Consider the following 12,568-nt stretch of genomic DNA (forward strand, 5'->3'; position numbering starts at 1 on the left):
TTTTTTCTAAAGAACAGAATTTCCTTAGAACAAAACACAAGTTGTAGGAAATTAATAAGGCACCTAAATAGAAAAGAGCCGCAGAGTGCTTCAAATAAAACACAAACCCGAGCTTGCTAATCTCAAAACAGGTATGTGACAGCGCCTTTGCACATGCAGCAGAGGGAACCACCAAGGGCTTACAGTAAGGGCGAGGGACAGCTGATTGCCACAGAGATAGAGCTGCCAGGCGTGGGCTGGGGAACCCACGGTCGTGCCGTGGGGCGGCTCGCTCCAGCGCAGGACTGGAGAGCCCTGATCCTGACCCAGCTGGGGGACAGTGGCCGTGCCCCGTTGCCGGCAGGCAGCAGGAATGCAGGCAGAGCAAATGACGCTGCCTCTCTCCTGCGTGCAAGGGAGGTGACCTTGAGGGGCAGCTCGATACCGCTGGCCCCAAACCTGCCATTCGGGTGTCCCAGGGATGAGAGTGACAGCGGCCCTCCCAGGCAGCAGCAGGAAATTAGAATTTAACATGCCGAGGGACTCTGTACTGGGGGGGAGATGCTGTGGTCGAGAGATACGGAGACGAGCGCTTTCATGTGGGAAGTGTGAGAAGAGGCGAGGGCAGAGGGTCTGCTCCCCGGCCAGAGAACAGAGTGCAGCCATTATCAGGCAGGGCTCTGCCAGCAGGAAGCGGCTTTTGACTCACAGGAAGCTGAATTCGGCTGGTATCAGCGCCTCGCGCAAAGGCCAGGGCAGCATTTTATCTGCCGTTGAACAGAGCAGATGGGGAAGCAGTCGGCACTCCCTCCCATCCCGCTCCTGCTCCAGCACCCCCCGCCCGCTGGCCCTGCAGCGTACCCTCCTCTGAAAAAGGATGCTTCCCTGTGGAGCAGCGAAGCGGGGGCAGCTTCCCGGGCCCCAGGGGAGATGCCAGCCCCGCTGGAGGAGGCAGAGATTCCCCCTGCCAGCCGGTGCCAGGGCAGAGCCAAGACCCTCCAGACTTTTGTGCCCAGCCTGGGCAGGTACCGGGCCCTCCAGCAGTGCCCACCCCAGTCGGTCTGAAGAGGAGCTGGGAGCGCGCAGGCTTCAGTGAGCTGGCTGCCTGGCTTGCAGCTCAGATTAAATCCTCTCAGATTCTCCCAAATCAGAGCGTCTGAGGCGGGGAAGGACTTGCAGGGACAGGGAGCCCTTTGCACGGAGCCTGCTGCTCATCCCTTGTCTCTCCGCAGGGCTGCCCCGGGCTGGGAGTCTGGTTTCGCACGGGGCGGTGGCAGCTCGCAGGGTCTCGGGGTGCAGGTCAGCGCGGCGCAGCGTGGAGGGGATCGGGTGGCAACCGCCGGCCTCAGACCGGCTGCTCTGTGGAAAACCCAGTTTGCTTGTCAGGGCTGTAGTTTAGCTGCAAATCTCTCCAATTATGACAGTTTTCACACACACGCTGGGCAGCCGAGGAATGGCTGCAGGGCCCTGCGGAGACCCAGTGGGTTGCTGGGAGTGGGAAGGGGACGGCTGGTGGGGGAGGCCAGCCACGGACACGTGTGGATGCCGCGGTTGGGCCCTGAGGCAGGGCAGGGCCATGTGGGAGACGTGGCAGGGCTGCCGGGGTGGGCTCGGGTGTCGAGGAGCGCAGCAGGGAGGTAGCAGGACGGCTGGGGCCCGGGGCGGCGGGAGCCTGCCCTGGCCGCGGGGCCTGCGCACCCCCAGGGTCTGTGGGGCGCGGGACCCTGGGGGCCCAGGGGCTGCCCGCAGCCGGGGGCCGGGCATGTCGGGGCCCAGCCCGCAGCCTGAGGCCCCGGCGTGGGGGCCCTGCCCGCGGCCGGGCGGGGCCGGGCGGGGCCCTGCGGGCGCGGGGGCAGCCGGCCGGGCGTGAGGAGGAGCCGGCGGCGGGCCCGGCCCGGCTCGGCCCGGGGGAGCGGATTACCGCCGGCAGCGCGCGGCCCCGCCGGTTGCCATGGTTACCCCGCTACCTGCCGGCGGGCCTCAGCTCGGGCCGGGCGGGGGGGCGGCCTCCCTTGCCTGCCTCCCTGCCTCCCCGCCGCCGCGGCAGATGTCACCGCCGCGCTGCCGGCCGGCCGCGCCCGGCTCCGGGCCCCGCCGCCGCACGGGGCTGGCTCAGCCCGCTCCGCGTCCCCGCACGCCGAGCCCCCGGGAGGGAGGGCGAGGGGCCGGGCCCCGGGCAGCGGCGGAGCCGGCTGCCCGCGGAGGACGGAGGGGAGAGGGCGGGAAGGGGGAGCCGGGCGGTTCGAGCAGGCCCCGGGGGACGGGGGTCGAGCGGCGGGAGCAGCAGGCAGGAGGGAGTGCAGGGAGAGGGCGGCCGCCGAGAACAAAGATGCCGGGGCAGGGGCTCGGCGGGCGGGCGCTGCCAGCGCCATGGCCGGTCGCCGTGCGTGTGGCGGCGCTGCCCATCCTCGTGCCTCGCCCCGGGACGTCCTCCCCGCCTGAAATGGCTGTCGCCTCCCGTTGCTCTCCATCGCTGGCCTCGGCGATGACGGCCACCGCTCCCCGGGCGCGGGGCGGCGGCCCCGGCCCGAAACAGCCCCCTCCCGGCACTGCTCTCGGCTTAGACAGAGCCCGGCGGCCGAGAGCAGGAGGCGGCTGCCATGCGCAGCGGCCGCCGGCCAGCGCGGGGTGCGGGAGCCCGGGGCGCTGGGGTGGCCAGGGCCGGCGAGACGCGGGAGGGTACGGAGCAGGGTACGCGGAGGGCAGAGGGGATGCGGGAGGGACCCAGGCAGCGGGGCCGTGCAAGAGGCTGGAGCGGGTGGCTGCAGGGGGCCGACGCGGAGGGCGGGGGGACGCGGGGCCACAGGGGCTGGCGAGGGGTGAGGAGGAGGCAGGCGAGGGAACGTGGGACTAGAGGAGATGGGGAAAACAAAGGACTCTGGGGAAGAAAGAGATCCGACGGGTAACCTGGAGGCGAGGAGAGGGAGCACTGACTGCTGCCACGTGGGGGGGGGGCGGGAGAAAGGGGGGTGAGCCCTGCGGGACGGGGTGCGTAGGGACAGAAAAGGAGGAGAGACCGGGAAGGGGGAGAGCCAAACTCATGCTGGGCAAATGCAGGGAAAAGGAGGATGCCTGTGAGGTGGCAAAGGGACCTGCTGAGCACCCGAAATGCCGCCTGCTTCCAAGCGCTTATGTCAAGGCTGACAGAGATTTGCTCCTGAAACCTTTTACTCATTTTGGGGGCAGGTGACTTCCAATAAAGCCCCAACACCAGGAGGGGGTAAAAGCATCCCTTATTCCCATCCTTCTTCCCAAGTGAATTTTTATTGCTTTTTTAACCTGAGGGTTTTTAAGCCGTTCTGAGATATTATGGGCTCTGACTCATGCCTTGAATTCTTGTGAGCAATACTGGGCGTGGAAGGAGGAACCAGAGGGGCACGGGTCCTCTGAGAGGTAGTCTATAGCACGTGTGTCCCCTTAAATCCTAGGTCAACATTTGGTTATATTGCCAGATACAAACTTCTGTTATCCTAGAAGCACTGACTTGATACAGCTTCTTATATCCAGTGGCTTTGCTACCGCATGCATCTCATCTGCTTCCCAGAGCTAAATAATCATCATGGGGAGAGAAGTCACAAGGCTGATGAGGGGCTGGAGAGACGCAAGGAGTCAGGGGAGGGTCGCTGCAGGGAATGGGATGAGGAGGAGGCAGCTCCGGCATCCGGCATCCAGCCGGGGTAGAGGGGAAGGCAGCGCTAGGTGCAGAGACGCTGTCGGGGTGCCCAGAGCCTGAGGCTACCTCAGCTGCATTCATTGGGAAACCAAGGAGGAAACAGGGAACCGCTGTCCGTGGAGGGAGGAGGGTGCTAGTCAGTTGGGATGACCCTGGAAATAGTGATTTGCGTAGGGGGTTGGTTACAACCTTAATTTTGAGGCCTCTGCTTGTTGCATCTGACTGTGCTTTTCTCCTGATGCATTTTCCTTTGTCCTGTTTCTGTAATTATCCTCATTTCAACCCTGCTCTGAGGATTACTGGTCAGTAGGAAGCCTCCTAATGCCCGCTCCTCCTTGGCAGGGAAATACCCCTGCCCTCGATTAAAGTGAAACTCCCCGAACGGTGACAGAAGAAATTAGATCTATATTCCTCAAAGATTCTCCCTCGGGCAAAGTTTCCCGACCCCCACCACGGCAGCACTGCCACCCTGCCCCTTGTGTTCGTTCTCAATATTCTCTTTGTTACAGCCACCTTTATATACGGCTCAGGGCTCCCTGGGGAAGGCAGAGGTGGTTTGTGTTGGAAAATCCTCGTGCCCGTGTCCCGGGTGAGCACTCCGACCCGTCCTTTGCAGTCCATGCCCAGTACAGGCAGTTTCTGTTCCTAAACAGGGGTGAGGAGCCGACTTTAATAGCGCTTTACATTAAAAGACTGCTTCTCCGAGATGTTGGGTAGTCTTTAGCAGAAGGCGGTCCCTCTAAATGATTGATTTTTGGGAGTACCTTCACTGGTGGCTTAAAACCAGCATTTATTCAATCCATAGACCGTGTAACCACCAATAACAACAAAAAATAAAGGTTAGGAGATTGAGTGTTCCCTTTGCAGGCAGACCTCTGCCAGCCTCTGCCTGTACTCACAGATGCGTGAAGGCACGTGAAAAAGATAGTTTGCAAGTCATTTAGGTGTGGAGGTTGCTGCTCACCAGCTTGGTGAGCACCAGCTGGACGGCATCCATGCATACCTTTTTGGAAAGCAGGCCTCAAAGGGATGTGTTGTGTCTGTATATATATATGTATGTATATGTGTATGTAATATATATATATTTTTATATATATATACAGCTGTCTATGCAACAATGGCACTTTTTCAAGGAGGAAGCTAAGCGACCGCCCAAAGCCTGGCCCTTTTTTGGTACCCCCAGCCATTCGAGTAGCCACCGACCATCTCCGCCGGCGCTCCCCGCTCTGGTGCTTTGCGCCGGAGCACCATTAGCAGCTGCCGGGTACCGAAGGCTGCCTCCCCTTGCCGCGGCGCGCCCTGCCAGTGTGAGCTGACACCGTTGGTGCCAGTCAGCTCGGAGGAGCACCGCTCCCCGCGCTTCCCACTCCCACCAGTCTGTCACCACTGCCATGTGGCAGAATTACTGCCTCCTGCTCTCCAGCACATCCTATCACACAAAGAGCTGTGCTGCTGCTGCTGCCAGCGCTCAGCTGCGCTGCGTATGCGAGAGAGGGAGGGTGCCTCGGAAAGGTCAGCGCAGGGAAGGAGAGTGATTCTGTCTCCTTCCTTCAGGGGCCGTATCCTGGCACCGCAGTGTAACCTCGTCCTGCCGGCTCATCCATGTCCGCAGGTACAGCAGGCAGGGAGGGTGCCCCACGAATACGCGTGCACGTTGCAGGGGTTCCCAGGATGGTTTAGTACCATATGCAGGTCCAAAAAGCTTCCTCTGCCTGTTCCCCGCCTAGCAAAATCATCCCAAATTATGAAAACTGAATTTCTTGATTGGTTGTGACTCCACTCTGGACTCTTCCCTTGTTTTTGTTCCTGGCCCAATTTCACTGGCAGCTTTAGCAGCACGACAGCAGCAGCCGCCACTGCCCTGGCTACAGCAGGATCCTCCCCGGAGCACTGTTTAATTTATCCCCCACATCCCCCGTGCCCAAGGCAGCCCGGGGCTCGAGCACCGCGACTCTGCCCCCTCCAACCGCATTAGCCCCGGGCCGATCTCGTCACCCCGTCACCCATCGCTGACACTAACTCCACTTGCCTGCACTGTTGTAGGGGGCAGATGGACTGTCGGAGCCCGAGGGCATCTCTCTGAAACGCGTGGCTGTGGTGGAAGATTTCTTTGACATCATATACTCCATGCATGTGGAGAGCTCATCGGAGCCGGGCAAAGCACCCAAACATGCCGGGCAGAAGAAAACCTACCGAGCGGTGAGACTCCCCCTTCGCGTGCCCCGGCAGCGAGGGGATGGGAGCGGAGGCGCGGAGGGGCCGTGGGAGCGGGCGTCCCGCGGGGATGGGGACGGGAGGGCAGGTAGAGGCAGAGCCGCTGGCAGGAGGCAGAGGCGGAGGGGAGTCCTGTTTGCCTGTGCGGGGCAGCGCGAGGAAGGAGTTGTTTAAAGGCAGAGCAGCTGTGTTCGGGAGACGGGCAACCGCACGGCTGTGCGGCTGCGTGGAGAGCAAAGACTGACCGAGATGTCCATGTCCGGGGGGGGAAAGAAAAAGGTAAATGTTCACTGCTGCTGATGGGCGAGGGGATGCTTGCCCAGTCCCCCTGCGCACTCTGCTCCGGGCCGTCTGCCTCCCCGTCTCCCTCGGCCGAAGGGAATGTCCCGCACGCACCTTGAAGGGCAGGAGCAGCCAGACAGGGGCCTGGAGGACGGCCGGAGCCCACCCCGCTGCCGCGGCCCGGTGGATGCTCTCACCAGCCCCTGGTTTCCTCCGCTACAAAATGGAGGCAGGCACCAAGCTAAGTCTCATCAGGTGCTCCATGGATGCTGAGAACCAGCTCTATCCATCCTGAAACCACGCTAGTTAGGTCAGGAATAATTTAGCTGGAAGTGTGCTTCTCTGGGGAGCTTGCTGTTTCTCCTGACTCTGCACAGCCCTTCGACGCAAACATTTGGGCTCTCCTTTTACAAGAAGAGCTGAATTTACTGTCCAAAACCAAGCTACTCCCTTGAATCCCACAGCCCTAAGGACCAGGTCGCTTAGAGACAGAAGTGGCTGGCTGGCAGCTCGTGTCTCTGGTGTATACATCATCTTGGAGAGGTCTGTGCAGGCTGCCCTGGTCTCCGCGATGATCCCTGCGATTATGCAGGGCTCGGTGTGCTGCCGGAGCCGGCTCAGGGGTGGAGCCTGTCCTGCCTGTCCTGCCTGCATCTGTCCTGGGTCCATCCAGCGCTGTTCGCGCGGGCGGTGCCGGGGGGGAGCCCAGCGTCCTGCAGCCCCCGCGCACGGCGGGAGCCCCCGGGGAGCAGGGCTCTGTGCTCACCGCTCCTGGCATCGCTCCGTGCCCTGCGTGCTCCGCTCCAGCCCCCGCGGCAGAGCGCGGGGCCGGGGGCCGGGACACGCGCTGACCCTCCCCGGCCGGGGGTGGGTGACCTCTTTTATAGTGGGGGTGGGGGGCAGCCCCACCAGCATGACCGCAATTCAAAAACTTTCTGCTCGTTTCCCCAGCAGACCGCTCCGGCCCTCCCCTAATTCCTTCAATTCAGCTCTCCGGAGGACTAATCTGTGCCCTGCACAGCCTCGGGGGAGCAGGCTGGATCCGTCTGTTTTCCCAGGCCTGCTCGCAGCAGTCGGAGCCTCACGCTCCACCCCTCCGTCTCCCTCTTGAGCTGAGATCATCACATTAGCAGCGTGTATCCCCTCCTGACCTGGCAGGACGCTGCTGGCTGGGCTGGCTGGCCTCGCTCATGCCCTGTCTCCCTGGAGCGCCTTTGCAGCCGGGACTGGAAGGCGAAACGCTGCGTAGCGCACCCCGCGCCGAGGCTCGGGCGCACAAAGGGAGGCTGCTGGGTGGTCAGCTCCGGGGGCTTCAGTGTCCCCTGCTGTATCGCTCCCTCTCCCTTTCCCCACCATTTCTGATTAGAGGCACTGGAGAGTTTGCCCTTGTCCGTGACCTCCAGAGGGAGGCAATCAGAAAGGGAGTTTGGATGGGAGATAACTCATCAGGGAAGCTGTCTGCTCTACAGAGCATCAAATCAGCTGAGAAATAACAACTGTATCACTAAAATTAGCTGAGCATTTGCAGCGGAGACTATGGGCTTGCTGGAGCAAAAGAGGCAGGGAAGCTGGGCTCAGCCCCGCAGGCAGCATGAAGGGACGGTTCCCTGCCTGCGCCGCAACACCGCATTTGCCCCTGGCAATTTTCGGGCCCCTGATTTCAGTGTTGCTGCGGGAGTCCCTAGTGCTTGTGCATGGATAAATGCGGCACAGAGGCAAAGGCTGAGCTGGGCATCCGCTCAGTCACAACCGCGCTCGATGGGGCTGTAGCTAAATAGAAGGAGAATCCCGTGGGGACCAGGCACTGCATCCTCCATTTGAACGGCTGGGACGAGGTCCCTGCCTGAACTTTCCACCCATCTGGCAGCGGCAGCGTGCCTGCAAAACCTCGGGCTCTGCTGCCGCTCAGTGGAGACCAACGCGTCCCTCCCGCCGCACGCCGGGCCCGGGGCTGCCTCAGCCGCCGCCCGGCAAAGCCCCTGCCCCGTTGCACTTCTTCAGTGACGTTATTTTCTTCCAAGCTTAAGCATCGCCCTTTCCTATGGGGTAGTAAAATGCTTGGAATTTAGGTCTTTTTTAATTTTTATTAACAAAATAAGGTGGGAGGATGGTGCCCACTGGCCAGAGCAGGGGGACCGGGACACCCTGGGCTGCGCTCCTGGCGCAGCCCCCGTCACCAGCCGTCGCTCGCAAGGTGTCTGGTTGCAGCCCCGCTTCCCGTGCGGAGCCCCACTTCTGCCGGGCTCGCAGCCCTGAGGACTGGCACGAACAATTGAATTTCTGTCTGCTTTATGACCCCACTTGTAAGTGCTGTGACCCCCGCTGGGGTCACGGCCCCTGGTTTGGGAACCGCCGTGCTAGGACAAGGCACTTAGACCAAACAGGATGGGTGATTAACCGTAGGAACCAGCCCCAAAGTAAGAGGTGGGCTCTCCACCTCTTAATGCCTTCCAATTAAGACCAGATGTCTTCCTGGAAGATGTTTTAGGCAAACCGCAGGCTAGTGGGCTGCAGGAGAACCTGGGTGAAGTCCTCTGACTTGTGCTACACAGAAAGTCAGACTCCATGATTTGATGGGCTCTTACGGCCTTAAAGAAATCTACATTAAAATTGCCTCATTCCTTCTCCAAATAACCTAGTCTTGATCTTTAGAAATACTGTAAAATCGCTGCTGGCAGGGATTAATTGGAATAACAGGACTCTGTAATAGCCAGGCACCTTCTGTGGGTGCTTAGGTCTAGATACAGTATTTAACTTCAGGCATCCAAGTTTTAAATATTTATCCTTAGCTTTTCCTCATCTGTAAAATACATATATTCCACAAAGGTTCAGGAGACTTAGTTCATTACTATTTGTAAAAATGTTTTAAATTCCCTAGATAAAAGATGTCACACAAGTGCAAAGTATTATCAACAGTAATTGATTGTCATTGTGGGAAAAAGTGACCTGCCCTTACAAAAGATTAATGGATTCTTCAGGTTACTGGTGTGATGGTAATTAACAATGCAAACAGAGCTGACGAGACTCTACTTCCCCATTGGATTCTTACACCTTCGTAGCTTCACTCTTCCCAGGCTTCAAGGGGGGATGGAAGGGAGTTTCTGGGAAGGAGGGGCTACGCAGGGAGTCCGAAGGTCTGCTCATTTGCCCCCCAGTGCCTTTCTGGCACACCAGTTACCCTCCCAAAACGTTCCTCCGTCACCGGTTGCTCCAGAGGGAGGGATTTGGGGATCCCAGGACCGGGCTGAAGGGAACGGCGTCTTGCTGTGAGTGGTTATGTTCTTGGCCAGGCCGAGCAGGCGAGGTGGGAGGGTGCCCGTGGTCTCCCGCGCCCTCCACCCGGCTCTCTGTTAGGCATTCTCTCTGGCCCGGGACATACAGCTGTCTTCTTGTTTTCCCAGATTGCAGAAACCTACGCTTTTCTCCCGAGAGAAGCTGTGACCAGGTTCCTGATGAGTTGCACCGAGTGCCAGAAGAGGATGCATTTCAACTCCAACGGACTGGAGCCCAAAGGTAAAGGCGAATTAATTCTGCCAGCAGCGCTGACACAGCGTTTCATACCAGCGTGGTATCACTGATGGCTGCCAGGATACTGCCCCGTCCATGAGAGACGTCTTAACCTAACGGTTTTCCTCACCTGTGTTATTTTTCATGCACTTTTATAGCCAAGCTGAAAGAATTGCTTAAACCTGGTTTGTCTGTCACTGTTTTCAGCTTAGAGGGCAGAAGCAGTCTGGCTTTCTTTACGAACTTCCCCAGGGCAGCCGTACAAAGTGTGGGTCAAAAATACTGCAGATACGTCTGCAATCAACCCGTTACCGTCTGTGGGTGGAAACTTCCATTTCTGAAAAAACGTGACCTCAAGTTTTTCCTCTAAACTATTAATTTTGTATTGAAAGACACTGAATATGTCTGAATAAGTGAAGTTTCTGATAAAGAGGTAATTTGCAGTAATTAATAGATACGCACATCATGATCCTATTTTTGATAACGGAAAGTGTTTTGGTAATCAAAGTTGCATTATGCCTATGTACACAACCAATTAGCGTGGCCGTTGTGGTGGTTGGCTCATTATGGTTCTTTCGTAAACGGAACCGATCTGCAGCTCCTAGGCCTAAAGATATAAGCGGTGCATAAGATGGGAGCAGGTTTTCTTCCAGAGTAAATGGCTAAAGTTGATGCTTGTGTGTTTTTTTCTGCATTACAAACTTGTTTCCATGCTCAAGTGCGAAGCATCAAACTGACTCTGAGAGGTTTCACCCAACAAAAGCGCTTCCTTAAAGAACCACAAGCAAACTGCAGTGAACTGTTAGGGCAAACAGGCTCATTCGGCAGCTCTTATCAAGCAGAGAAGCAGAATTAAATGAACAAAGGACCCAACAATAGAAAATTTCTAGTATTAAATACTGATTTCCAACTGTTTACTGCTAGGATCAGAGCTAGGGACAGCCCAGAGGTTCCGTTTAAGTGGATTACGTGTGCCAGCTATCCAGAGCTAGTGACTGAAACGCTTTGTACTTCTTACATTTTTTAGAAACTCTCCCAAATAATCCTATGTGACATTTATTAGCCTGAGCTCCATTACTGCAGCACTTACCACTCTGCCAGCTAAGGGCCCAATCCCTCTTTCCAATTAGGTCAAGAGAAGTTTTGGCCTTTGGCCTCACTGGGAGCAAACCTGACCTTTGCACTGATTGCGCCGCATCCATCACCAGTGACATCCCAAGTACTGCGGCTGCAGCAGTCGGCTCCGTGGACGAGAAGGGCGGTGGGATGGGTCAGGCCAACAAGGATGGCGCCTGTTGGCTTGACCCAAGCCAGGACACTTTACTAAAGGCCTGGCGCTAGCCGAGCCGTCCTCCCCGGAGCTGGGGATCCCGTTCCAGGAGGCAGCTGATGAAAAGGGTCATTGTTCCTCCAGGGGCTCCGTGCCGCCCACCCACCGTCTCCTGTGCCTCCCCAGCCATGCGGCACCCGTCCCGGCTCAGAGACCGCTCAGAGAGCTCCAGGTGCTGATTATCCTCCCTAGAGCAGTCCTAGCTGTGAAAACCATGATCAGGGCTGAGACCTGGCTGTCCTGAGCAAATGTATAAATTAATATTAGTTATCAGTCATTTTCATAAAGCTTTCCCCCTTAGCAGCTCTCTTAAAAATAAACAGGAAAAGAGGATCTGGCACATAAAAAGTCCTGCTTCTTACCCACCAGGAATGGAAGGACAGAAGAGCCTTTCTGCTCTGAAAAGTACCTAAATAGTGACTAAGTACCTGTGAAAATGCATAGAGTAGATTAGATAAGGTAACTTTTGCTAGGGAAGAGTGTCTGATTTCACTAACACATATTCAGGAATTTATCGTGAGCAAATCACCTAAAAAAACATCGGGGTCACAGAAGAATTACCTAGGTGTATGCACATGCATACACACGTATAAGCATATATGGGTAAAGTTTAACTCAGGAAAGATGAAACTATTTCTCTTCCTACTTCTCTTGTCCATGAAACAAAGCTCAACACATTTCATTTGTGATCACAAAAATCCCTAATTAAACATATCTGACATCAGCCCCTTCAGGGCACCCACATAATTCATAAAAGCAAATTGTCTTGTTCATGGGAAACTTTGAAAATCACTGGACTTCACTGTGATCTCTTTACTGTTATTAAATTAGGACTAATTCCAGTGGAGTTATACAAGTGTGAAATTAGGTTCGAAACCATTTGGCTTTAAACCGTTCTGCCTGTTCCATCTGTATGTCCAGCACACGGGGCATGTGACTTCGATAACTTTTTGAAAAAGGAGCTAAAGGATTCCAGTAGCCCTCTCTTGTGACGTAGGATATGAGGATTGTTCCCGTGGAGTCCCCCAGGCCTTTTGAAACAAAGGTTTCCTTTCTTTTCCAGTTAGCTTAAAAAAGAAAAAAGGGTTTGGTTTCTCAGGCTCAAGCTCTTATCTGTTGCAGTTGCACAAATTCACAGTAAATTTGTGGCTGCTAATGGGATTATTCCAGATGTACATCAGGGTGGTTTCAGGCAGAATCTAAGCCCCAAAGATCATCTACCTCCCCCTTCCTCCCCATGTGAGGATGCTGGGCTGCTTCTGCTGAGCCTCATTCATTTCTGCAGCACTGGGGGATGGCAGGAGGGCAACAGACGGTCCTCAGAGTCCGAAGGACTCACCTCATCCACGCCCCTGCTTCCAGGGAAGAGCAGCTCTGTTACTCTTACAAGTGCTTTGCTAAACGCTCCTTAAAGGCTCAAGTAGCGATGGCCCCAGCCAGGCTGGGCAGGTGGCAGATGGTGTTCCTGGGAGCCGTCTCCCCTCTCACCGCAGAACCAGACTGCAAGAGGCACCCCTTGAGCATCTTTTCGTCACAAAGTGACGTCCTTGCACAGTAGAATAATGGGTTATTTTGGGTGCTCT

General features: G+C 56.8%; 2 protein-coding genes across 2 annotated transcripts in view; one reads left to right on the forward strand and one right to left on the reverse strand.

The window, feature by feature from the left end:
* Nucleotides 1–12,568, reverse strand: part of MAPRE1 (microtubule associated protein RP/EB family member 1) — a gene marked incomplete at its 3' end in the record, with an annotated part of 218,294 nt that overhangs the window by 77,617 nt on the left and 128,109 nt on the right. The gene's annotated exons all lie outside the window — the stretch shown is intronic.
* The window catches only part of NOL4L (nucleolar protein 4 like), a gene marked incomplete at its 5' end in the record, with an annotated part of 61,514 nt that overhangs the window by 12,086 nt on the left and 36,860 nt on the right, over nt 1–12,568 (forward strand). Inside the window, 2 exons of the mRNA XM_082007102.1 lie at nt 5,696–5,851; nt 9,550–9,661. Of these exons, the coding sequence (XP_081863228.1) occupies nt 5,696–5,851; nt 9,550–9,661 (268 nt within the window). The remainder of the gene's footprint in view (nt 1–5,695; nt 5,852–9,549; nt 9,662–12,568) is intronic.

This window comes from Phaethon aethereus, assembly GCF_964289735.1.
Source record: "Phaethon aethereus genome assembly, chromosome: 16".
NCBI lineage: Eukaryota > Metazoa > Chordata > Aves > Phaethontiformes > Phaethontidae > Phaethon > Phaethon aethereus.